General features: G+C 39.2%; 1 protein-coding gene across 19 annotated transcripts; it reads right to left on the reverse strand.

Moving 5' to 3' along the window:
* Positions 1 to 7: 7 nt before the first annotated feature.
* On the reverse strand, positions 8 to 26,438 carry LOC6524916 (disintegrin and metalloproteinase domain-containing protein 11). Of its 19 annotated transcripts, none has more exons than XM_039370195.1 (25): positions 26,147 to 26,436; positions 25,499 to 25,616; positions 19,518 to 20,444; positions 18,686 to 18,736; positions 18,475 to 18,623; positions 18,348 to 18,404; positions 18,207 to 18,280; positions 18,068 to 18,140; positions 17,808 to 17,954; positions 17,393 to 17,692; positions 17,147 to 17,316; positions 16,914 to 17,083; positions 16,652 to 16,815; positions 16,345 to 16,509; positions 16,128 to 16,272; positions 15,900 to 16,071; positions 15,706 to 15,825; positions 15,440 to 15,617; positions 15,103 to 15,253; positions 11,541 to 11,679; positions 7,404 to 7,562; positions 7,081 to 7,142; positions 4,413 to 5,202; positions 2,627 to 2,986; positions 8 to 2,097 (listed from the first exon to the last, which is right to left on the reverse strand). In XM_039370195.1, the coding sequence occupies exons 3-25, from the start codon at positions 19,585 to 19,587 to the stop codon at positions 1,452 to 1,454; spliced, it is 4,512 nt and encodes a 1,503-aa protein (XP_039226129.1). In that variant the 5' UTR covers positions 19,588 to 20,444; positions 25,499 to 25,616; positions 26,147 to 26,436; the 3' UTR covers positions 8 to 1,451. The 19 variants fall into 19 exon arrangements, 18 of the variants coding, with proteins under 18 accessions (XP_039226129.1, XP_039226127.1, XP_039226128.1 ...); XM_039370193.1 differs by having other exon boundaries at positions 25,499 to 25,619; XM_039370194.1 differs by having other exon boundaries at positions 25,499 to 25,632.
* Between the last annotated feature and the right edge of the window lie 14 nt (positions 26,439 to 26,452).

Here is a 26,452-nt window from a genome sequence, read left to right on the forward strand (position 1 = left end):
GTTGTTGTAAAGCTGGAAAATAATTTTAATTCGTACGTTTCATTCTAAATGGCTTAATTTACGGTACAATACGATATATTACTGATGTTTCAAAACCGATAAATTAACATTAGCATTGTCCTTAACATTATGTTGATCATATTCATACTTTAACCATACAGATATTAATATTTCCGATTTAATTTTCTCCGCTCTCACGTTTTCATGTTTTCTTGAATTATTTTAATTATTCATTATGTATATAGCTTTTTTTGTTATTCATTCCACTTGGTTTTTTTTCGTTTTTTGTTTTTTGTCTTCTTTGGTTTTTTTGGTTTTTTGTTTTTAAGATTATTGAACGAGAACTGGCAATATAGCCCAAAATTTTCTATCAGTCGGTGTAAGATTGCCCCAATAAGGGGGTTTTTTTTAAAGCCCGGGCTGGGCCCAGTGCACAATTGTATTTTTCCTGCCGCTTATCCGTGACCATCGAAATGTTCAAGTTCTCTACACGTCCAGCAAAGGATCGTATAATTTACTAACTAGCATAAATATTAATTTTCATATTTACAGCTGCGTTTTGTGTTTATTTATTTTTGTGTTTTGTTATTTGTTTATTTTCTTTTTTTGTAGTTTTCTCTTTTCTGTTTACGGTTTTTGTTTTATGGTTTTTTTTTTTGAAAGATTTTCCTACTCGAACGTTGGCATTGCTTGGTCCGAGGTATGCAAAAAATATGTAAATATTTCCCAATTTTTAATTATTTATTTCGCTAATGCTGTTGCTGTTGTTTTCGGTTTTCGGTTTGGGTTTTGGGTTTTGTTTTTTTTTGCTTTTTGCTTTTGCTTTCGGTTGTGTCTCATCATTATACGTATACAATTATACGACTATGAATATAAATTGGGATGCACTCACTTAATAATTGTCATTAATCTATGAATAAAGTATGGCTATTTATTTACCACTCACACATAAGAATACACATTTTTTGTTGCTTGTTAAGTTTGGTTTTTCCATATTCATTTTCCATTTTCCATTTTCCATTATTCATTTACCATTTTCCATTTCAATTTGTGTGCTAATTTTTATGTCCTTTGCCTAACTCCGCTCCATTTTACGTTAACTAGTTTGGTTTGGTTTTTGTCTGCTGTCTGCCTGTCGTCTTCACATTTACATTTATTTACTTAACTACTTAGGGCTAAATTCATTTATTTATGTGCTTATACACGAGCAACGTATTGGTAACTATGCTAAAGTAATCATAAAGGTCGATACAAATTTCATTTATTTAGAGAGAAAGCTAGCTGCGCGCTGGCTCCGGGCACATGTGAGTGGAGTGGAGTGGGCGTGGCTGATTGTTGATCTATGCGCGATTTCTGATGCGGTATGGATCACATAGATCACATGGACCACATAGAACACATGGATCACATGGACCATGGGAATGATCTTCTCTACCATGTAGATAACAATATCAATGCTTATATTCCGGGTAGCAGCCATTCTCGATGATTTGTTCGGACTGACTGTTGTTGCTGCTGCTGGTATCGCCTGATTGCTGCTGATGATGATGCTGATGCGGATGCTGATGCTGATGCGGATGCTGCTGATAAATTGGCAGCTGAAGGAGCTGCAATTGCTGCTGCTGCTGCTGACTTAGTGCCGCCGTGTCTGCCGCCGCTGCTGCTGCTGCCGCCGATTGCATACCGCGACGAATGGGCGGCTGGATAACACTTCCACTGCTTTCCGTTTCCGTTGAGGGCGGGGATGGATAGTAGTCCCTCTGACTTACACTTATACCATTTGGGACGATTGGCAAAGCCATTATAGAACTGTTGGCCACCGATGTCGCCGCTGCCACTCCCGATCCCGATCCCGATCCCGATACCGCTGCCGCTGCGGAGGACTGATGATGATCGCCGTGATGCTGATGTGGATGCTGCTGATGCGGATGCTGCTGCTGCTGCTGCTGCGCTATAGCCCCCGAAATGGGTCCGACGTCGATGTATGGTTGGGAATCCGACATTGTACCGGATGGCGGCTGGTCCAATACCACGACGGATACCACATCCTCACTCGCCCACCGGGCTAACTGTTGTTGAGCTTGAATAAAGTCATCACTAGAAAATAATAATCGTAGCAGGAACAACGGCACATGGTAAGAAAACAAACGGGGACCATCGAGGAAGCGGAAGCGGAACTGGGATTGGTATTGGTATTGGGATTGGGATTGGACTAGATGGATGGATGGATAACAGAGGGTAAACTGTGTGGACTCTAAGTAACAACCATCTTTCACATGCTACGGCATAGTTGTCAATCAATCTAGTCAATTTCAATTGGGCATCTAATCACATCAATGTGGTATTATCCATAAACTAGAAGGTACAGGCCAATTGGGTTTGGGGTAACTGTGGGCGTGGGCATAAATCAAATGCTACAAACTGTTGAGCTGCTCATAAACGATGCATCAGCAGCAGGTCAGCTTAGTTCTTCACAGTAGCTTAAATCATATCATAAGATCGCTGAGCTGCTGCATCGTTTACAAACGGCTCTCTACGTGGCTAGGGTAATGGATAGTAGTGGGTGATGGCCTGGCAATGGTAATGGTAATGGAACCAAGAGACAGAAATAGTGGCTGGGACCTACCTCTCGCTATCTGGTGTCTCGTGGCAGTCGAGTCGAGCGTCGACCACCTGGCGCTCGTGGTGGTCAGCGGTCTCGTAGATGCCCTCGTCCTCCTGCTGCAAATGGGTGTGCGATGAGTGATGGGACGAGTGTGGACCGTGCGTGGCATGTCCATGGGCATGGGAGTGGTGCGTATGGTGTCCGAATGCGTGGGGTGAGTGCGACTGGTGCGGCGCATGGCGTCCAGATGATGCCGGCTGTCGGTAGCGTCCGCCGCCGAATGTGAATCGGGACTCCTCATCGGAACGGGGACGACAGCTTCTGCTGTAAGACGCATGAATTGTAGCGGTTTTCTGAGATTGTGGTATTTGCTGATTGGAGCTATAGGCGATAAGGATAAGAAGAGGCAAGCAGATAATCAAATTATTTAGTGGCATGGGAGTTCATGGATTTGGTTAATCGGACTTGGGACATGGAACTTGGAACTTGGAACTCGGGTTATTTTATTTTTTGATGTTTTCTTTTCTTTTTTTTTTCTTTTTTGTTAGCTCTCTTTTGGGGATTCCATTGGATTTATGAGAGAAACGACAGGCAAACGAGATTTGGATTTGGATTTGGACTGAGCCTGAAACCGAGACCAAAACAGAGACCGATAGCCATGAGGAACTTAAGAGCAATATGTCAACGCATTTGTTATAATGCAAGTTGTTCTTTTTGTTGTTGTTGTTAACGTTGTTGTTGTAGTTATTGTAGTTGTTGTTGTCATTGTAGTTGTTGTTGTTGTTTTTAAAAGATGTGCAAGTGATTACGTAATAGTAAATAGGAATAGTAAACGATGTGAAGTCAAGACCCTTAAGAAATAAGACCACACTCAAGATCAAGATGGTAGTAAGTTACATATGTAGTATGTACGTAAGTAAGTGAGTTAGTTAGAGGGGCAACCAACCTTTATCACACAAGGTATTCCAGCCTGAAGCCTGCAAGAAATGCGAATATAAATTGGCATTGGCTTGAATTACATTTTAATATACTGCAGTACAAACAAGCAGTGGCTTTCATGCCTTAATGGTAGGTAGGTCGGTAGTTTTCGGTTTTTTTTTTTTTTGTTTTTAATTAACATCATGAGTTAGTTGTTTGTTGTATATGCTTTTTTTTTTTGATGAGTATGAGGCTTTAGTCTTCGTTAGTTGTTTTGTATGAACATGTGAGATACTCTCAAGCCATCGAATATATAGATATGTATATATTGGGTTATTAATCACTTGCTCTACGATTTAGTTTTAGTAGTAGTAGTGGGTAAAATTGAAAATTTCGGTATCACATTGATTGACTATTGGAAAATTAAAACGCGTTGACTATTAAGAATACGGTTGGTTAATGGGAAGCAACTGTTCACTGCCTACGTTCAATACCATGTTACAAAGCGCAATACAGATAGTAGGTGTTTAAAAACTTCTAAGAAATCATGAATTATATATTCATAGTCACAGCAGTTAGTCATTTAAATGTTGAAGTGTGTTTCAAGCGAATGTGCGATTTCTCGATTATTTCGATTAGTTCGATTGGTTCGATTATTCGATCGATTGTTTTAATGTGGACAAGACAAGGCAATACAAGACAGGACGTGACAGGACGTGACAAAACGAGACAGAACGAGACAGAACGAGACTGAACGAGACAGAACGAGACAGAACAGAACAGAAGAGAACAGGACAGGACAGGCTTTTCGGGTGTCTGACTGACTCGGTGCCAATACTTAAAGAGGTTTACGGTGATTAAGTTCTGAAGCAGAAGAAATAACACTAACCCTTGAGATGACTCACTACAAGCTGCGGAACTTTCTAATCTATAGTGTCGATCGGCCTCTGTTTCCGACATTCGTATATCCTCGGATCCGCTGGGACTCATGTGACGGGACGAGTGGTGCTCTAGCTGCCTGATCAGATCCTCCAGATTGCGTATACGCAGCGGTCCCGTCGACGGTGCATCATCGTCATCCAGCTGCTGCGGCTGCAGCGCCACCGTCGACGGCTGATGCAGCTGATGCTGCGATCGATGATGATGGAGCATGGTGCCGCCATGGCCAGGCATGCCACCCGACATGGACGTCGATCCGCCGCCGCCGGCTCCCACGCTTGAGCCCAGTCCCATGCCGCCGAGTCCGCCGCCGCTGCCATCGAGGATGATCGCATGGACGGCGGCATTGTCGCAGATGTTCTCCCGCGAACTGGACTTGGAGCCAATGTTACGCTTGTACTGCTCCGCCGAGTAGCCCAGCTGGGAGTTGTTGCAATCCTGCAGCGTCTTGCGCAGCATCTCCTCGCTCAGGCTGCCGCTGCCGACGGGCGTGTTTCCGGTTCCGGTTCCCCGGTGCGTTGCCGCATTTCGCAGCGCCTCCAAGATGTCCTCATGATAACCATTAAGGGATTTCAATGTGCGCTCCACCTCGGAGGCAGCCGCACCGCCGCTCGTCGACGCCAGGGTGCCGTCTTGGGTTATAAGCTCGAGGTTATCGGACTGATTGTCATCGCCCCATTTGTCTTTTAGCTGCTCACCGTGCACCAGACCGTAGCCGTGCTTCTTTAATATACCCTTCTCTGTGGCAGCCAATAATATAATGCATTAGGTTTGACGTTAGTATTTAGTTCCAATGTGCATGTAAAGGGAATATAGTACAAATTTTTCAGGTAGAGAATAGGCGCGAGACTGCAAAACAGCGATTATATTGAGGGTTGTCTTATGTATGTACATACGTATACTTAATTTGCACAAGAAATATGTACCTACACATGTTGTATGTAGTTATTCACTTGAACTCTTGTTAGTTTGGCTAATTTGTTATGCAATTTCCATACAGCAATTGGTTTCTACTTGTGAATAGTCTTTGTCCCTTGCAAAAAGATTCCTGATTCTTGCTCAACTGTGTGTGTGTGTGTGCGTGTGTTTGTTGTTTTAAACCCTATTTAGTTTATATATTACTGATCATCATTATCATGCGAGTCGATGCAAAATTACAAAAAAAAAAGTATCTAATTTTCAGATAAATTCAAAAGGAGGTAAACCAAAAATACTGATCAAAAACTACAAGTTTTATCCAAACAGTAATATCAACATTTATAATTTTAGCTCTACCATACTTTGCAGCCTAACTTTCGGCGTTTATACGGACGGACAGACTGTTTTATACGGACGGACAGGCCGTTGATGCTGTTCAAGAATATACATATATACAGAGAAGGGTCGGAAAAGTTAACATTATTTCGAACGTATGCTCTTTAGTAATATTTAAAAAGTTATTAATTAACATCAACTTTTGATGGACTGCGCTCCGTTAATAGCAAAACAACAAAAAGTAAATAAATAAAATACCCTTCGAAGGATGTAAAAGTTAACTAATTGTATCTTTATTAACATAAACATCAAAACAGTTTATTAAAGTGCCAACAAAAAATATGTAGACAATGCTTTTCAGCCCTTTTTAGGTAATTTCAAAACGATATTTAACAAGATCGACTTGGATGCTGATTCTGATCCAATATATAAATACAATAGGCTCGGCAGGGTTTATCAACCTCTTTAACAAGAATTGTATAGATTCATAGTTTATAGAATTAGCATAGGACTGTCGAGGAAACCCACAATTAGTTTGTTAATTTATTCAGAAAAGCTCTGACAAAAACAAAGGTGAAAACTCGGGTCGCTTAAAAAGGGCATAAGAAGCTTGTTGGGGAAGTGTACGTATGTATAGATAAACAACATATATGTTTGCTGAAAATAAACTTATGATTGCTATTGAGTAGAGTATTAATGTCAAACAGTAACTGCAATAATAGAAGCTCTGAAGAGTACAAGCAGTAAACGATAATCAAGAGTTATTCTATTCAAATTTAGCTCGTTAACATGGAAGGCATCTAAACTGTTAAGCGGGAAACATAGGAACACAAATTATTGCAAACCGTTCTTCCATTAATATACGATTACTTAGTTTTTAGGGGGAAATTCCCGTTCACTGTATTTCAAAAACTAATTGTATCCCTAATTTCTGTGGATATGTGTAAGAAATGATGCTTTGATACCTAATGTGTGCCCTAGATGATTAGAATATGGGTTTTGGAAAAGGGCAAATTTTAGAGGCCATAGAACGAGAACCTCCCCTAAAACACAATTACAAATTCAAAATCAGGGATCTCACAGAAATCACAAGAGAAATAGAAAGCCTCTTAAAAATCCATTGGTGGTTCAGAAATCTACACAGGCTTAATATTGATTTACAAAAGTCAAAAATAGTTCGTTAGCTAGAAAATATAGCAAGCATTTGTAATGATAATATTATATTTTCGATTTCTGTGACACCGTTTTGGGACTTTTAGTCGAAATTCGAATCTACAAGGTTTCGGTGACACCCCTTAGCCACTTTGTTTGTGAATCTAATCTAAGCACAAGTTATTTAATAATTGTAAACATTATGTATTAACCTGCATGTGACTGGTCGTCCTCGCCACATGTCGTGTAGCGTCGTCCATGGATTCCCTTGTCCCTGTGAAGGATAACAATGAAATAGGGGCAAATCATAGTCTGTACTTGTAGTGGTGGTAAACGATGAATCAGCCAGCAGCTTCTACTTGTTCCATAGGGGTAGTAAACGAAGAATCAGCATGCATGCTTCGGTATATGCTGATGCATCGTGTATCACCGCACCATCTTAGATTCTAAATATGATGGCTGTAAACAAGTACTCAGCAAGTGACTGCTGCATCGTTTACAACCAGAGTGTGCTAATTTCTTTGCGGATACACACCTGAAGCCAGTCTGATTGGCATAGACTAACTTGCTGGATCCGTCCAAGGAGACCTCTTCCACGGAGTGATGGTTGGGCGCCGTCGCCGCTCCGCCGTAGCTCTTGGCAATTGGTTTCTTCGAATAGGGCGGGTCGTACTTCAGTGTGGTGGTCTTTCGCCTATGTGGCCATCGGTTGTACCCATATTCACGGTGTTGTTGTTGTCGTTGTAGTTGTAGTTGTTTATTCATTTATATGCGTTATATATATTATAGATTTTGCATACACTCCAATGTATATAGTATGTGTAATAATTTAAAGCGTAAAGTTATGCGTGTTTTACAGATATATGAAGTCAGTTATCGCATTTATTTTATTGAATTATGCAGCAAAATTAATTTTACGTCAGAGTGTTTTGTAATTATGGGAACAGGATGGGTAAATCGTTGGTTTGTATATGTTTTTTGGTTTTGGTTTGGTTTGGTTTGGTTTGATTTTTGGTTTGGTTTTGGTTTTGGGTTTGGTTTTTGGTTTGGTTTTTGGTTCAGTTTGGTTCGGTTAGTAAATAAATAAACAATGTTTATGGTTTATTTGAAGAGTACGAGGTAAAGACGTGCACACATACACACGCATGCACCCGATTTAGTTTATTGTGATTTTGATTTGAATTTTTATTTGATTTAATTTATATTTGCATAAATTGTTGCGCGTGCATGCGTGTGTATTTAATGGCCCGTTGAAATATGTTTTGATTGCAGAGAGATTTTATTATGGATTTCGTTTTTGATTTGATAAATACCGATTTGAAAAGGTTCAATTTGGTTTTTGTTGATTTTGTTTTGTTGGATCATTATATTGATGTTGTTGTTGATTGTTGTTTGGAAACGAAATGTTGCAATGAGAGTCTTAATTAATCAAATGCTTACAGATTTTGAATAAACATTTTGGGTTGAATATAAAGATTCTTGTTATGAATTGTATATATGTTTTGTAAAAATGAACACGCAGTTATACGCCTGGTCTTTCAAAATATATTTACACCCAAACATGCATATTTTTTAGAGGGTCATAAAAAGGATGAAAAAAACTACATAGCTTCGGCAAAACCGAAGATCAAATGCCTTTGCAGTCATTAACATTTCATGTCATTTATTAAAAAAAATATCAGTCTCTTAGACACTCGCATCAAACTCACAGACTCACATGGACTTTTACTCTAGGTTAAGTATGCAGTTTGCATAAATTTCATTTTCAATGCAAAGGCACTTATATATGTAGAAAAAATTGAAAGCCATTCAAAACTATACATAAAGTAAAATGCACGCCAAGTTGATATAATAAGGCATTAAAGCTTTGGAGTTTCTATCACGTTTCTTTTGCAAATGATACAAAAATAATAGGTTGAATAAGTACAATTGTACGAAGAAATTGATGAAAATATCGAAAGGAAAGTAAGGACAGCAAATTAGTAGATGTTTCGCATGCGGAATCAGGTATATATGGATAAAGAAACTAAGAAACTAGTCGCGAAAATTCAATGAATAGGCGCATGCAACTACGCGCAGTGCGGCTCAAACTGGAAGTGAAGGTCCAAGGAAGGAAATAATTTTGATTCGAAATGTAAATAAATGTAATTGAAATTCAAATGTATTTGATTTGTTCTCATGTACTGAAAAGTCACCGGCGTTCTTCGCACGGCAAGTTCTCAAAACATATATGATTGTTATATGTTACATTCTCAGCGGATGTGTTTCATTTTGTTTTGCATGCACGAGAAGATTGAATGTTTTTGAATTCGAAATGTTTAACCGGGAATGATCGGTAGCGATTACTGATTACTGATTACTATGTCGTTATTTTGTACTTTGATTGGTGTTTCCAATTTCAATGCATGGCGACAGTAGTAGTAAGATATGGGTGTATTCGGTTTCCATATCGGTTGTGGGCTAGGCCACAGTATCTGTATCTGTATCTGTTGTATCTGTACTAGAATTGGTATTTGTACCTGTTCGTGTTTCAGTGTTATCGTGTTCGTATCTGTAAATGTATCTGTAAATGTTTCTGTAAATGTATTTGTAAATGTATCTGTAAATGTATCTGCATCTGTGTCTGTATCTGTATCTGTATCTGTGTCTGTATCTGTGCGTGTTGTTTTTGATCCCAATGTTGATACCATATTACACAAACAAAACATAAATGCTTTATGTGTGTACATTGTATTCGTATTCGCTTTCATAAAGATTCGCTCTTCGGAACACAGGAGGCTTACTCTGCAGAAAGCACCACCATAGCTCAAAGTCAGTTTCATCTATGTTGGGCCCTAAGCGCAAAGAGAAGTCAAGATATCGATCGTCTTCGATCGCAAGCCATATATGCAGCTTGGTTATATTATATATATATATATATGTACGTTCCCATATACATAGCTGGATGGTATATGGGCATAGGTCGTGGATGTATATTGTACTAATTATATATCTACTCTTGGCTTTGGGCTGCAAGTTAGCGGGGGCTATACGAATACATATTCACATACTCAATAGTTTTGGGTTCGGGTCTACGAGAGTTACTATGAAGAGAGTTACTATCTAAATCGACAGGGCACAAACCACGAATGGTGGATATGCCCCTACTTAACGGGTTCGGATACGGATTCGGTTACGGATTCGATTACGGATTCTGTTACGGATTCTGTTACGGATTCGATTACGGATTCTGTTACGGATTCTGATTCGGGTTCGGTATCGGTTTCGTACTGCAGGTATGTTTAATGGTGGTGGCAGAAACAACAGCATTATTTTTCTTGTTGATTATACATATATGGATATAGTTTGGCATGATTATAGTGCTGGACAGACTAAACTGAACAAAAGTAGTAATGAAAAACGTCAACGAGATCACCGCCGTACTGACGACAACGATAACATACACAAATGGCAATCCTTTGTATAGCCGCTTTCAAATTGTGTGCTATTGACTCAAAAACTATAAGAATTTAAAGCCAGAATCGGTGACTAACTAAAAGGTATAATTAATGAAATATGTTAGATAAAAATATGAAACCAATATCGTAACTACTTAATTTGTTAATGTATCTAATTCTTATTCAGTCTTTTCCATATTTCGTTGAACAAAAATATGAACTCAAAAGTAGGAGTCACCTATTTATGGTAACCAATCTTCGTACTTTTTTTAGTAAGTATTTTTTTTAGGTTTCTTTTCTCATTAGTGCCAACATAATCCTAATTGTCCGTATGACATATTACATTATATGTACATCTTTAAGTTTTTTTAAGTAGTTAGTGGGAGTAAAATTCCTGAGAGAACCTGATAAAATCCAAGGAATTTAGATTTATTTTTATCAAATCGGACACTCTTCAAAAACGAAAAATAATAGTCGTTTTAAATAAACACCAAAAGTAGCATTAAATAGTTAATATATTAGGCCGATTTGTATCACTATAATCCTCAAAAAATATGTTACTATTGTAATCGCCTTAGAACCACATAATTGCTTTGTTATTCAAAAATGTATTCTTTGAAATTACTTTCGAGGAAGGAGAGTTCTTGATCTAGACTTTTGATCTAGAGCCTGCCACAAGGAATATTTCTAAAATTTGGAAAAATGTTTGTATGAGTGTTAGAATCAAAGATATAGCAAGATCAGGATGTATACAGATGTGCAAGTGTGAGGTAGGCAGTTGTGTACGCAGATTTTTGAGCAAGAGTAAATAATTCGACTTTTTGTATCTTGGAAACAAAACACGGACCAATTTACTGAAATACAATCAATAAAATATTCAAGTAAATCCAGCGTACGCTACTGATAATAGAATTCAGATATTACACGGTGGAAGAAAGTACGTTTTGGGGTTATTATTATTATTATTTTTTTTTTTTTTTTTTTGGATATGAAGCTTAACAAAAATGAACAATGACAATGGTTTAAATGCAACGACACAGACAAATTTATCAAAATGCGAAACAAAATAAACAAATTTACTAAAGTTTTTTCATATTTGCATTTGCAAGTGTTTTTTTTTTTGGAAGTTTAAAAAAATATATTTTTATGTTACTATTTTTTTGCTTGTTCTTTTTGTGGTTGTAATTTGTATTTGTATTTAAAGCTGGCTTTTTCATTACTTCTTTTCAACTAACCTTAGACACAGGGAGAAGTTTCTATGTACTACAACTGACCTGTAGCACAATGCCATCAAGGTGAATGTTATAAAAACGAACCCTACAACTGACATTAGAACACCGACTAGGAACACTGTATTTGAGCCGTGGTAGTTCTCTATACGAGGAATTTTCAGCCAAGTTTTTCGTTATGTGCCCCATTGTATTTCATTTGTGCAGTTTGTGTGCAGTTTCGTTCGAGTGTTTCGTATTTTCGTATTTTCGTATAATGGAGTAATACATTTCAATTCATTTCATTTCATTTGATGTGATTTCATTTCATATTATTGCATGATACCATTTTTAGTTGGGTTGCGTTGCGATAGCGCCAGGTGATTATCGAATTGATCGAGGAAGATATCGTTATCGTAGTTATCGTAGTTATTCATTTCATTATTGCAGTTGGGTTGTGAGTCAGCCGAAAAAACAAGGAAATACAAAGTTTTGTTGCATTTGAGGGGAAAATAGGATATAATAGGCATCTCACTTATTCTTTTGCGAATTTCGATTTGCTTCTTTCTTTTTTTTCGTACCGATTTCTTAGTTCAATTCATTTTCACTTAACTATTATGAAAGACATAAAACATAGAACTTATAACAACGATAACATGCATACGTTGTAGTATGTGTTCTCATTGAGAAATATTCTTTTGGATTGCCAAAGTTATTGAAATGGCCAAAAAACGGATAAAAACGATTCTCACAATTGCTTAAAAGTAAGTTTAAAGTTTTGCTTTTTGTTCGCTTTTCTATGACAATGGTAATCGATTTGTGCTAATTACCACTAATAACGAGCATTTCACATATTATTCATAAATGTTTCTTTCGTTGATGAGGTAACGAGTTTAAGGTATATTATATTCGAAAGGGGGAGAATAGTTTCAAGCAGTGGAAAGCAGTAAACTACTTAATCATACGTTAGTTTTTGATAGAGGCTTCCCAGAAAAGTTTAATTGCTTCCCATTAAAGTTATTGTTAAATATTTAACGAACTTTCATTTCTGTAAAAGTATCAATTGAAATACAAAATCAATTTTGGTTTTAATAGAAGCAGGTAACGTTGAAAAGCAAGCAGTGCTTCATTTTTATACCCTCAAAGCTTTGGAAACTACTTTGCGTCTGCACCTAATTTTATAGATTTTGTTTCTCTTTGATTTTAAAATTCGCTTTTAATTTATTGTTTAATTACTTTCGAGAGTTTCGTGCAGTAAAAAGATAGGTTTATAAAAAATCCGAAAACGTAGCATGTAAAAAAGTTGAATTTCACACATACAGGGGATTTATATAGATATACCTGACTTATTCTTTTTAGAATTTTGGCTCACCGTTTTTGGCATTTTAACGTCCTTAAATATTAAAGTTTATTAATTTTCCCATTCTGGCATCGTGTGCGTAAGTCGATAAATGATGGCTGATTAATGTGTTCTGGTGAGTGTGCCTACGAGAGGTGTGAGTAGAAATCAGAATCTAAAAAATATGACCTGGCAAATTATCTTGTTTAATTGGCAATTGACTTTCTTTTTATTTTTGGTATTTTTTCAAGTAAATTCATAAAGAATAATTTTTGTTTTCAATTTATTTCGAATGGTTTGCTGTGTTTTTCATTTTATGTTGACGGATATGTTCTTATATGCATATGGTCATAAATAATTCGGAAACCATAATGGAATTAAGAACTCAAATTATACGAACAAAAATATTGATATTAGACATTTTTTAGATTACGACGACAAATTACAAGCACGAACAATTTCGAAACTTATAAAAGCACTACGAATATTTTACACACAGCGATTAAATCCAAAGGGCAGTCAAAAAGTAAAATGTTTGATGTTGGCATGTGAGTGTGTGTAGTAACTCCAAGTTAAAATATAAGATAGGATGTGGCAAAGATTTATGTACAGCACTTCATGAGCACGAAAAGAAGGAGTACCCTTATCGGAACTTCAAAAACAGTGGCCTGTTCCGTCAGTGTTGAAAAAGCTCTTAAGCAATGTACATTTTAAAGGGCCACGTCATTGAAGTCTTAGTGACAGTGAAAGTATTGGAATGGGTCAAAAGTTGACATTAACTACATCTGCGAAAATGTTAAAAGAAACAGGCCATACCACTAAACTTCTTAAACTTTGAAATATACATTTTCCCGAAAAGGATTTGGAACTAATTATCCAGTTAGGAAAACATATTTCTGAAAGTTTCCAATTTTAGTTCAGAGATATTACAGACTTTACAAATGGTAAGCTTGAGGTTAAAGATCGAAAAAGAAGTGTTGGCATGTAAGATGTGTGTGTGTGTAATCTGATGTGTGGTGATTGTAGTGTTGCTAAATTCATAAGAGGAAGAGCTTGACGTGCTCGGTACTCTACCTGTAGCAAACGGCCAGTGTTGCAAAACTAATGAAGACACATTTGACGATAACTGTTAAAATGATGACCATGGTTAATGTGCTGATCCTATTTTGGTCAGAGGTGCCTGCAAATGGTGGTTGCGTTTTATTTTCAATCAAAGTATATAAATATATATGCGCCTTGGTTCGTATTGCTGCTTGAAATAACATTATAACATTTTCCGAAAATAAAAGCTATGAAACAAATGATTATTTCCGTTCGCATACAGCATTTGAAAGTCCTGAAAGTAGGATTTTTAGAGATACGCGCTACTCATGTAGAGATATTGGTACAATAAGATTGCATTCAAATGTGGTGAGTGAATAGAAGGTATCTCATATTAAGAAAAACTTCACGACATTATTGATAAAAACTAGAAGATTAAGGAGTATTTTTATAGATAGATATAGATATCCTTTGCTTGAAGTTTTTGTACGACTGCGAGAGTATAAAAACAAAGCTCTTTTCAAAGTTACCTAGCGTTGAAATGATGTTTACAGGTTACGAAAACAATAACTATTTAGTACTTGAGTTCGAAAATGCACCAAAAAGACGGAGAAAACCATAAAAGGATAAGTAATATAAGTAACAAATTGAAATAATTCCCAAACTTCAGTGTGATTTAATGGAGCGTTTGAAATAAATTATTTGAAAGTGTCCTAACCTACAGTTGATTTTTTAAAATTATTTTAAGTTAGTTGGAAATGGCTTTACCTGTACAAACGAGAAATCACCGACCTGACTACCATTGTCATACAAGTAACAAAACCGAATTGCACCCAATTATTCAATTGTGAGTGGCCAACGTCATTAAACCAGGCGATACTGACCTTGTTCAACAACACATAGTTGGATTGTATGATAGAAATATAGATAGAGCCCTGCTTGAATCGATTAAATCACAATTGGATAGTGTCGAATACTTAGGTAATTCATAGTTAAGGCTTCACTGCAGCCGTTTCAAGCAGAGCTCCAGTAGTGAGGATCTTAGGATAGAATAGTTTGGATTCGATTAGACCAGCTCCATTCGATAGATTCAATATGGATTTCAAACGAATTCGTATTGCTCATTTGTTCAGAAGTCTCTTCCAGCTGGCGCAAGGTGAGATACAAGCATCTGAGGCAGCTGAACTCGACACCATAGTCACTTCTTACCATATGGGGTTTCTTTCTTCTCCATCTTGATGGTGTTCTCCGGCGTGGGCAGTGCTTCGGTTGGCAGTGCTGTGGTGAGCAGCACGACGGAGCTGCAGTCGTTGCCGCCCCATCCCATGTCGCAGAAACAGCGGTTCGTATTGGTGCAGACCTGCAATGCGTGGATAAGGAGCAAAGTGTACTCGGGATAGTAACGCACATATCACATATCATATTATCATCATATCTCATCATATCACATCACACAGTTATCCTTCTTATCCTTCATATGAATATGAGGAGTACATGCTTGCGGTGGAGCAGATAGAGTAGATAGGAGTAGAGTTTGTGGACTTACGCCGTGTTCGGAGCACTCTAGACCCTGTGAATTGGCTGGGCACTTGGTCTGGTCCACGTGGGGGAAGAGACTGACGCACGTCTGGTTGAGGCAAATTAGATTATCACCGCACGGAGTTCCGTCCTTGACCAGGCCGTGCTCCGGATAGCTATTGGAACCCACCTGCCCGCTGGTCGCCCTGTGAATACTCAAACGTTTGTGAGACTATCTATGATGCGGACATCACCTGCTCTCCTCCAGCCAGCTGATGGACACTTGCTACGCACTTGCATTCGAACTCCTGACCCTTGATCGAAATGATTGTTCTCGAGTACAGCTGATCGATGCCATCGTTCACTGGCTGCCGTTCCCCATCCTTGCACTGCAGGGTTCCGCACTGGACGTTCCTGTTGGTGAAGGGTTGGAAATGGTTATTGATCACTAGCTATCACTAGACTGGCTAGAATACTAGAATACTTACTCTGGTTCGCACTTAATGTAGTGTTCGTTGGCATCGCGACCGCAATGCCCGTTGATGGAGCCCTTGGAATTGAATTGCTCGTAGCACTGACGATCCGCAGCAGAGCCGCCATAGCCCCAAATGGCCTCGCACTGCAGACTCAGCGTGGGGCAGTAGCCTTGGAAGCAGTAACCTGGGGGATAGATCCGCATATAGCACCAATCTATATAGTATCTAAAGCTGTCCAACCTGAGATGCCAGTCTTGCTGAGGCCGCACGGAGAGCCGTTCTTCTTGAAGACATCCGACGGACATTGGCCAATCTCGCCATCGCAGTACTCGGGAAGATCGCACTCGTTGTTGGAGTCACGGCAAATGTAATCCTTTGGCCGCAACTGGAATATATGTAAGCATATATGTTTAAAGAGGGAGCATACATATCGGAAGTGAAGCAAGTGGCAACTCACGCGACACTGGTCACAGCAGGCACCACTGGCACACTGGGCCTCGGACTTCAACTTGCACGTTATGCCATCACAGCACGGATCCAGAGCACACTCCTCGAAGGTTCCACAGTCGCACTCCTCGTCCTCCTCGACCACCTTGTTGCCGCAGTTGCGACGTAACTCAATCTAAAGCGGCGGCAAAATGATTGATAGAAACAAAGGGAATTGAGTGCAAGAAAGTTTCAACGGAACATATGTATGTATTTCCCTCAACGCGTGTATAATTCCCAAACGGTTCTAGCTGAAGCATTTTCCGCTGAGTGCTCACCTCATTTGGCTTGTTGAGCAAACACAGTCCGTGGCCAGTCCGCAATGCGTCAATGTAATCTTTTTTACTGCACTCGGAAAATTTGTATGGCTGGACATTCTCCTGGCCCACAATCGACTGGGCCATGATGCAACCATGCCAGTCACGGCAAAAGCACTCCTCGCCTACGGCAAAGGGGGGGGGGTAAAAAGAAGATGGAGAGGGGAGAAAATGAGATTCTGTTTGGTGTGGAAGACTGGGGCATTGATGAGATAATTCTTACGTCCGTCGTCGTGTCCCATGCCGATGTTATGGCCAATCATGTGGGCCATTGTGCCGGCCAAAAGGTGCGGCTCATACACATTCACATCCACGCTGATGCCCACAGCACGGGGCGTGCAAACAGTTTCGGGCACAGCCATGCCAGCCTCGCCGCCCGCAAATGTTTCGCCGCTTTAAAATATATAAATATATAATAGTAATAGTATGTATCTGCAAGTTGAATTGCAATCTTACGTGAGCAGCTGCGTGGTGTCTCGCTCGATTTGGAAGAGATTGCGGGAGGTGTAGTCGTTGAAGTTGGATATCGCCTTGCTGATATCCTTGCTGCCATCGATGACCGCCTGGTTTTTGCCCCAAGTCTCGATGTAGACAACCGAGACGCGTGTATTCAGCGTGCGAAAGTACTGCAAATATGCAAATAAATTGAAGTTTAAAATTGTTAACTAAGCTAACGTGGCTATTAATAGCGGGATTACCAACCAGATCGGCTATGTTGGCCACCTGAATGGCATCGTGAATGACCTCCGCCCGAGTGCTGCCATTGCGCTTATCGAACATCGCCTTGTCAACGATGATGGCCGTCTCAATGTACTTGGTCGCCTCCCGCACATCCCGCTTGTTGCGACCCACGCCCGCCTGGAGGATCTCCTCCACAACGCCGGCAACTCCGGCGGACAAGTGCTTTGTGCGCCGCGACAGACGCCACGAGTCCAGATTGCCCGAGTTGGCGCACCCTTTGTTCGCCTTTGTGCGCGCCTCAAAGATGACATGTGGATGTTTCTGGGGGGGAGGGGCGAAAATTGGGCATTGAGAAATTGGAAAATTCAAAAATTGGAAAATTCAAAAATTGGGGAAATTGCATTTCAGCAAAGTTTGAGCATTTGACTCTACTTACGGACAGATCGCCACCGTAGAACGGATGAATGACGAAGGTCTCGTTGCCGATGTGGATGACGCCACTGACGCCGTTGCACGTGTGGAATGCTGCACTGGCTCCGGGATAATCCTTCACGGTGCCGTGGTAGTAGCAGTGCTCGATATCCTGCAACAAGTCAATCCAATGGTTTAGTTCAAATGTAGTAGTAATAGGTCATGAAAGCATCGTAGCTATGAATTTCCTTACTTAAATATTATCAAATTAAAACCTTAACTCACATGTCGATTGCCATCCACCAGATAACCGCCCACGTGGTAGTGTTTCTGCTGTATGTTTGGCGAAAGAAGTTGTCTGAAAGCAACACATATCACATCATATATTTCATATAAATTTAATTAACTCTATGTATTAGCTTACGAATTGAGCTCCAAGTCCAAGCGGAATTTGTGGTTAAATGCTTTAATCAGCAGCGATGTGCGATGGAAGTGTTTCTGCAAATAGAACAGAACATGGAACATTAGTTTCAAAGTTAATATAAGTTTATAATCCCCGTAGTACCTTTGTTCTTCCCCTGTTAAATCCGCTGTCGTCATGAGGTCGAGGTCTTTGTCCCGGCTGGAAATACGCAAAAGTAAGGTGAAGCTCGATTGGTGACGAAGCGCACCGCGAGTGTGAGTGCTCTTACCTTTGGGAGACTGACTTCGCGCGTGGATATGCCCATCTTCTCGTGATGGCGCAGCTGCACTGGATATATAATTTGGTAATAGTGACCACCAATGCGACGGACAAGCTCTTGGTTTTGCCTGTACTCCTTAAGTAAACGTTCCACTTCTCCTGAAATGTGGCACACAGTTACATAGGACTCACAGCAGCTCGTCACTAGAGTTTTTACTTACCAACAGGACTTTCTTCGTTCCAAAATGAATCATCTAGTGTGTAATCTGCTTCTGCAAAAGGGTAATTTCCGTTTATTTAATGAAAACTATTTACTATAATTAACTATTTACTATAAACAACTATTTACTATTTAAAAAAAACAAGATATATTACAGATACTTCCTTCAATTTGTGTGACAAAAAGACAGGAAATTCAATCATGTGATTTTTGCCCCCTCTTATTTTTCCAATCAGCTTGGTGACGACGTGCAGCACTTAAAAGTTTATTAATGAGATAATTGCCTTAACCCATTAGTGTTTTCATTGTTAATAATATGGTAATGGTAATGGATCGGTAGGGTTTCAGAATCCAAACGCTTTGCCGAATTTCGTATGCGACGGTAAAGCGTAGGAATTCTAAAACTCTACAGCGCCCACAATTTTTAACTGCCATAGATTTGATAAATAGTTGTGCTCGTATTCACAGCACATTTGTTTTAATTAATTAAATAAAAATATTCTGCATAAAATGAAGTTGTTGTATGTGTGTTGTGTCAGTTATGCAACAATTACCCCTTGTTGATGGTGCAGCAAAAGCAATTTGTAACATGTCATGTTCAACTTTATGCAAATTGTTTTGCTGAGGATAATTTCGTTTGAAATGAATGAAATAATGTTGCAATGATTTAATTAATCTCCTTAAAACATTGTTTTATCGCTGTGGCAGCGACCAAAGCGTTTGCATGATTTAAATACTTATGTGGTTGATGGGTAAAATCTATTTGACTTTGTATAATTGTATTGTATAATTATATATAGTATAACGTTTATTAATGGATATAATTTACTTACCCCCGGCAGATGTGACGAAAACGCACAGCTGAGCAATGATGAGGATTAAATTGGCGATGTTTATCCACATGACGGCGGCTGCGATATTGTGATTAAAAGTGAAGTTGTCCAATCCAGCCCCACTTCTAAGTCTTAGTTTTCTCTCCTAATTCCTCGCGGTAATAATTTATAGAAAACTGCCCTCTTCATATGGTACTTAAAACTATCTGTTTGCATTAGTTAACTTCGCTCCAGTAGTATCATTAGCTCAGTATCTCAGTAGCTCAGTATCTCAGTATCTCAGTAGCTCAGTATCTCACTATCTGAGTATCTCAGTATCTCAGTATCAGTAACAATGTCAGTAGCTGTTTCTGTATCTGTATCTTTATTTGTATCTTTAGCTGTATCTTTAGCTGTATCTTTAGCTGTATCTTTATCTGTATCTTTAGCTGTATCTTTATCTGTATCTTTAGCTGTATCTTTATCTGTATCCTGTATCCTGTATTCTGTGTCCTGTGCTTTATTGAATTGATTAGCAGTTCTAAACCATATCGAGAATGGGAATTAGCTCCACCGCTTTAACCACACATTCTCCACTTCAATTTCAGCTCTAACATCGTTTTCATTTGGATCGCTCCTGGGATCTGGATTCTGCTGGGTGTCTCTGTGGCAGTGGTTTTGCGTTCGTGACTGGGACTGTGGCTAGGCTTTCGATGGCATCCGGTTTCAGCTGGGATTCGGATGCATTCATCACTCGGCGCACCGAACTGACTTGGCTTGGCTCAAGGAAGCTCGGAAAATCAACGACGGCAATGATGTCAAATTCAATGCTAGTATTCACTCTAATATTCACAATGTTTCCCCAAACGCCTTATGAATTGCAACCGTAGCAGGATTAAAATGCATCAAAATCGAATCCAAGTTATGAGCAAGCGATATCCTTTGGTGCTGTAAATAGAAATTGGTATTTAAAACGCGGCGATCGAAGTAATTGGATTTGGAAACAGAAAACTGTCTCAAATAAGTGTAATAAATATCTCTACTTAGTTTGAAAGTGGGGTATACCAAAGGTATAAAATAGTTATTTGCTTTTAAAGTTAGAAATTGTTATTTGCTTTTAAAGCTAGAAATTATCAAAGTGTTTCTAGCAATACGATCTTGATGTTTAAATTCCACAATTGCACATTTCTGAATTAATGAATCATTAATGTATATTTTTTGTTTGCTTCACTCATTTGTTCGATCTGGTTATATGTATCTATGGATTTTGCATCTAGATACCTGTGTTCTGAGGTATCAAAGAGTTTAAATTTGCAAAAGAGACGATTGCAAAAAGAGATGATTTAAAGATAGAGCTCAAGTTAAATCTGCATTAGGGGATTGCCCAAGCGAAACTAATGAGAAGCCACGTTGGCACTAAGGTGAATGTGAATGTGAGTGTGGGTGTTGATGTTGATGTGAGTGTGGATGTGAATGTGGTTGGGGATGTGAGTGTTCAATGCGGAATGTTGGATGCTAAATGCTAAATGCTAAATGCTGAATACTGAATGCTGAATGCTGGGCACCGCACCGGACAGTGAAGAGCGCTCCGAGGCCACAGTGCACAATTTTTAATTTGCGCTAATTAGGCAAGGACAGACATTTAGCGGTGACAGAGAAATGGTAGAAAGCAGATTCAATTAGCTGAAAAATCCTAATTAATAATTAATATTCATTAGGTAAGAAAGACGATTGCGATTGCGATTGCAAATGCGATTGTGAATGCGAAAGCGAAAGCGAATGCATTTCCGAATGTCAGCGAGTAGTTGCAACAATCGAATTACGAGTCAGTTCGAATAATTCCGACAATTCAACTTTCTTTCTTTTCAATATTGCACAACTGTTTTCATGTCGGTTTCACTCACTTGGGGTATGTGGAACTCCCAGAAACAATCACATAAAAAAAAGGATGGGTGTTACACCTATATAAGGTTACCATATAAGGTTGATTTAACCACACCGATGGCTGTAAGCGAATATTTACTCGTCCGTCCAGAATTCAGCAATCGTATGCACAGAAAGATAATCAGAGACTAAAAAGCAGAGGCGAACATAATTTATAGGATCAAAGGGGAAAATTGGAAGCTGCGCTGCTGACGCCAGTTATTGCCTACACTTGGCGAAATTCGAAGCCAATATCGCTCGCTCTCGACTACAGATAATTTATGATTGTTACTGCACAAAGCCCAAAGCTTGAAAAGAATTTTCTCCCAGTGTGCGCAGCTAATTTGTTTAAGTGTTCGTTCGTGCAAATTAAATGTTTGCTCTTACTGCAATTACTGTGATTTTTCTTTTGCCCCGGCGAGCAATCAGTTTCAAATTACTTGTTTCAAACACAAGCTTATGCAATCCAGTGCATATTAAAATACAATAATTTATCAGCAGGTTTTCGCTTATGAGAAAACTATTTATCTTCAATATTAATTCGAAACATAGCAACAATGATTTCCCACTAAAGCGTTTCACATAGAAAATTGTAGGCTTGAGGTTAATTAAGTACGAGTATTTAGTTTCTACGGCTGAAGCAACAGGTACTGTAGATTTCCAAATGCTTTGCAATAATTTATTGAATTTTCCTTTACTTGAAATTTGGGTCATTTCGGCGAGGAGGCAGTGAGATAATTTATTGCCGCAAGAGGAGACGACACTGGCCCACATGGAAAGTGAAGGAATAAAGGAGCAGATACAGGATAACCACAAGGATAATCACACATGTTTTAAACAGAGAGAAACACGTGAGATGTAACTTATTATCGAGATATATTCAAGGGAATTAATGGCATTTAAAATATGTTTGCCACAGCACTACACACAATTTGCGAGTCTCAAACGGGCGTGGTTATGCTACCCAAAATCCAATTATTTACTTTCGAAAATGTAATAAAAAAGCAATTACGACCAATAGAAAACTCTATACGAACTAAGTTTATGTACAAACCATTGACATTGAGCGTGCAAATGATTTAAAAACCGTTGAAAAGTGTTCAACTAATATCGTATAAATAATATACGCAAGTGTACAGAGAAAGTTGTGTGTCCTTTTACAGGTACATATAATGTGGAATAATAATATTAATAAATATTTTAAAATGCATGCATTGCACTTTTGAATGGGAAACACAGTGTATCATACTTTTAAAAACCTTTATAGAAACCTTTTAGACACTTCTTTAAGTGGTTTCATAATTCGTATGATATATAACAAATAAATGATGTTTTATTTGATAGAAACACACCCCAAGCAAACTGGCATAAGGAACTTGGTGATGAGAATGCACATTTTAAATACATTGTGGCATACTTTTGGGCACCTTTATGAGTGCTTCTCCAGGCCAAGTGGCTGGTCGCATACATGTGACATATGACAACATCTTACCCCTCAAGTCGCATAATTTAAAGGCCCAGGATGAGATGAGCACGATGAGCATGATGCGGTGATGAGGATGCGGATGAGGATGAGGATGAGCCGAGGTCGCTAACTGGTCTATCCTGGTAATTTAATCTCCGGATTGCGACACATTTTCCTCGCTGTCGAGGGCGTCCACCGCATCAAATTCAAACTCAGAACCAGAATCAGCTTCAGAATCAGCTTTAGATTCAGCTTTAGATTCAGATTCAGATTCAGATTCATATTCAGACTGAGAAGCAGATTGAGAATCAGAAACAGAATGCGATACCGAAACCGAAACCGAAATAGAAACAGAAATAGAAACAGAAACCTTGGGCAGACACACCAGACAGCGGCAGCTGACAGGAAAATAAATAAATAAAGGGATGAAAATTAAGGACGCGAGAGTCGTGGTCGTCGGCTGGCTGTTGGATGGCTGGTAGGTGGCTTTTAGGTGGCTGTTGGGTGGCTTTTAGGTGGCTGGTAGGTGGCTCTCCAAAAACTGAATGCGCAGCCTCCGACTAGACATTCTAGGCATTCCAAAGATGGTAGCTGCAACACACATGTGTGTGGATCCGAGGGCCAGCAAAATGAGTTATTCCCTTTTTGCCAATTTATGCGGGGCCACACGCACTTTTGTCTGCCTACTAGCCTACTAATGATTGCACTCATTGTGCAACTTGGCCAATTAAAACTTGCTCCATGCCAAATCGAATATCGAGTAACAACCGTTTCTACTGTCTCTCAATTCATTCGCTTCGAACAACTCACTTGATGTTGATTCAAAACCTTTGGCTTACTTCATGTTATTCGGATTTTTGCTTTTTGCCAGTATCTGCGCACTAAATGGCCAGCATTTTGTAGTTTTACACTGGCGAAAAGATTTTTCTTATTTGCAAATGAAAATTCAATTGAATTTTCATGGAGCCGGCAACAAGTCAAGCCTTGATTGATTTCATCTACTCGTAGGTCATGGCTTCTAATCCAGTGCCATAAGTTGGATTTAGCTTTCCATCTGAATAATATTGCAAAAATCATGAATACCTTTTAGTAAAGTAAGCAAACTTGTGCTTGAACTAACAAACTAACCAACGTTGAAGGTATTACCACTAATCTTCACTTTCCTCCCATAAATGCAGCCCATTTTTTTTTTTTTGTGTGTGCGTATATAGCTGCATTGTTATTTGACCTAATCTGTGCCCCTTTGTCCCATTGTTTTGCCGCCTTTTGATTGGGGCTTTGGCACAACCCATCTGGCTTCAATGTGCCCCCAAAATGGGCAAGTCCGAGTTGCGATGGATGGGAAAGCGATCTAATGGCAAAGCTGTTTTCCTTTATGGATCAGCAAACATTTGGGCGTTGTCACTCGAATGGGAATTCCGACACCATTTCTGTGATTGATAAACAAATTCGCAGCTGCTTGTTTACTTTCCAGCCAGCGTCGAATTCTCACGAGTTAACTAACCATTAAAAAGGACACCCCGACTCCTGAACTCCTCGACACCCGGACTCCCAGACTCCCAGACTCACGGACTTCCCAATTCACGGACGGAGTGAGTGACAGACGGAGGAGTTCCACTTTGCCAGCGAACTCAGAAATCCCCAGTTACGTGTTCCGTTTGGCTGGCGTGGGATTATGCGGTGGATTTAATTGTTTCAAAACAATGGCAATACAGACGGGCACGTTGCGATTCCTGGCCGTGCACAACACATCGGTGGTAGGTGGGTCAATGGCAACGCAGTGCCACCCAGAACCACACAAAACCACACAAAACCCCCAAAGCCCACCCAGAACCAGAGCCACAATAATTGTTGGACAAATGTGTCCTGGCGGAGGAGCGCCAGTAAGTCCGATTCAATGCAAACGACAATGCGACGCACAGAAAGCGATGATGTCCTGACACACTTCCAAATGCCAGAGTCCTTTTCCAAAAAAAATAAAAAAAATGAAAAAAATGGAAACCAAATTCCTTTGCATGCCAATGGGGCGGCGAGGAAGGGAGATGGCAAGATGAAGAGATGGCAAGATGAAGAGATGGCAAGATGAAGAGATGGAGAGATGGCGAGATGGAGAGAGAGGATATCCAGATATGCATTGGAATACAAAGTGTGGGATAAAAGCATTTCTGTATCGCTATTATTCATTGGTCATGCGCAGTCAGCCGCGCCTCATTTCCGCTCGAGAGTCGGGAGTTGGACCATATTCGCAATAATAGTAAGTATGTTGGGCATGTGGTATGTGTTTTGGCCCGAGTATACATTTTCCCCCTCTCCCTCCTTCCCCTCCTTTCCCAATTTAATTATGACCATAAAGCTATCCAACTATCCAACTATCCAACTATACAGCTAGCCAGCTAGCCAGCTAACCAGCTTAGCTGTTCCATCTGCCAGAGTTGGTAACTCCATGGCCATGGATACCGAAATCCACTACTTTTTGCCGCACACACGTATGTATTTAGATGGATATGTACCGATTTCTGATAGATATAATACCTTGGGTACGTAATTGCACCAAAGTCGAACGGGGGGTGGTGGGGTTATGGGTGTTGGGTGTTGGGTGTTGGGTGGTACTCACCTACGGAAATTCGGGGAAATACGGAAAATTCGCCAGAATCCATTGGAACAGTAGTTGAGAGTAGGTGTGATTTAATTGTTATCCTTGCGCTTAAGTTTGCTTTTAAGTTTACATTGTACTGCTTTATGAACACACTCAGTTTTGTTATTTTGGCCAAACAGTAAAAAAAAGTATGCAAAAAATGTTCATAAAATATGTATTTTATGATCTTTCCTCCTTTCGCCTTCAGCACATAGTACATATACACGCATATATGTATTTATATATATATATTCTTATATATATATATCTATATATATATATATATATTTAATCTATTTATTCTATTTTTGTATTTCCCATATTTGATTTAAATGTGCTGATTTAGTAGCCGATTTTAGCGTAGCGTTGCGTTTCGTTACGTTGCGTTGCGTTTCGTTACTACATATATCAATCATTTGATTCTGAGTAATTATTTGTTGAGTTTTCACATTTTGCCCTCCCGTTCGGCATTTCGTTTTTCCTCCTTTCTTTTACTGTTTCTCATTTATATATATACATATATATATACATATATATATATATATGAGAATATATATATATATATATTAAGAGTTCACGGTGTGTTGGGATTTGAAAACGAATTTCTTTGTTAATATATATATATACTTTTGCCTGGGCTGGTAATTCAGAATTCAGTTGTTTCTTTTGGGCGCCGACTCGTGGATTATTCCTCAATAAACTATTGCTCCGCTGGCTGCGAACTATTCATTCGGCTTATTCCTGCATCTGCACTCTTTTCTGCTGTTTTCTTTTTCTTTCTTTTCTTTGCTTTTTTTTTTTTTTGTTTTTTTGCTTTTTGTATTATTTTTTTTATTGCTGCTTCTTCTATTAAAAACTATCGCCGTGTCTCGTGCCTCGCAAACCGCTTTCCGCAATTGCAAACAACGTTCTAAAGCTCTCGAACACGTCTGC

The sequence above is a fragment of the Drosophila yakuba genome, chromosome X (genome assembly GCF_016746365.2).
Source record: "Drosophila yakuba strain Tai18E2 chromosome X, Prin_Dyak_Tai18E2_2.1, whole genome shotgun sequence".
NCBI classification, from domain to species: domain Eukaryota; kingdom Metazoa; phylum Arthropoda; class Insecta; order Diptera; family Drosophilidae; genus Drosophila; species Drosophila yakuba.

Coding starts and splice junctions, on each gene's coding strand:
- LOC6524916 (XM_039370195.1), bottom strand. CDS start 19,587: ATGTGGATAAACATCGCCAATTTAATCCTCATCATTGCTCAGCTGTGC. Junction 18,737..19,517: donor TTTCGTCACATCTGCCGGGG/GTAAGTAAATTA, acceptor ACCCTTTTGCAG/AAGCAGATTACACACTAGAT. Junction 11,680..15,102: donor GAAGAAAGAAACCCCATATG/GTAAGAAGTGAC, acceptor TTCCTCGTATAG/AGAACTACCACGGCTCAAAT.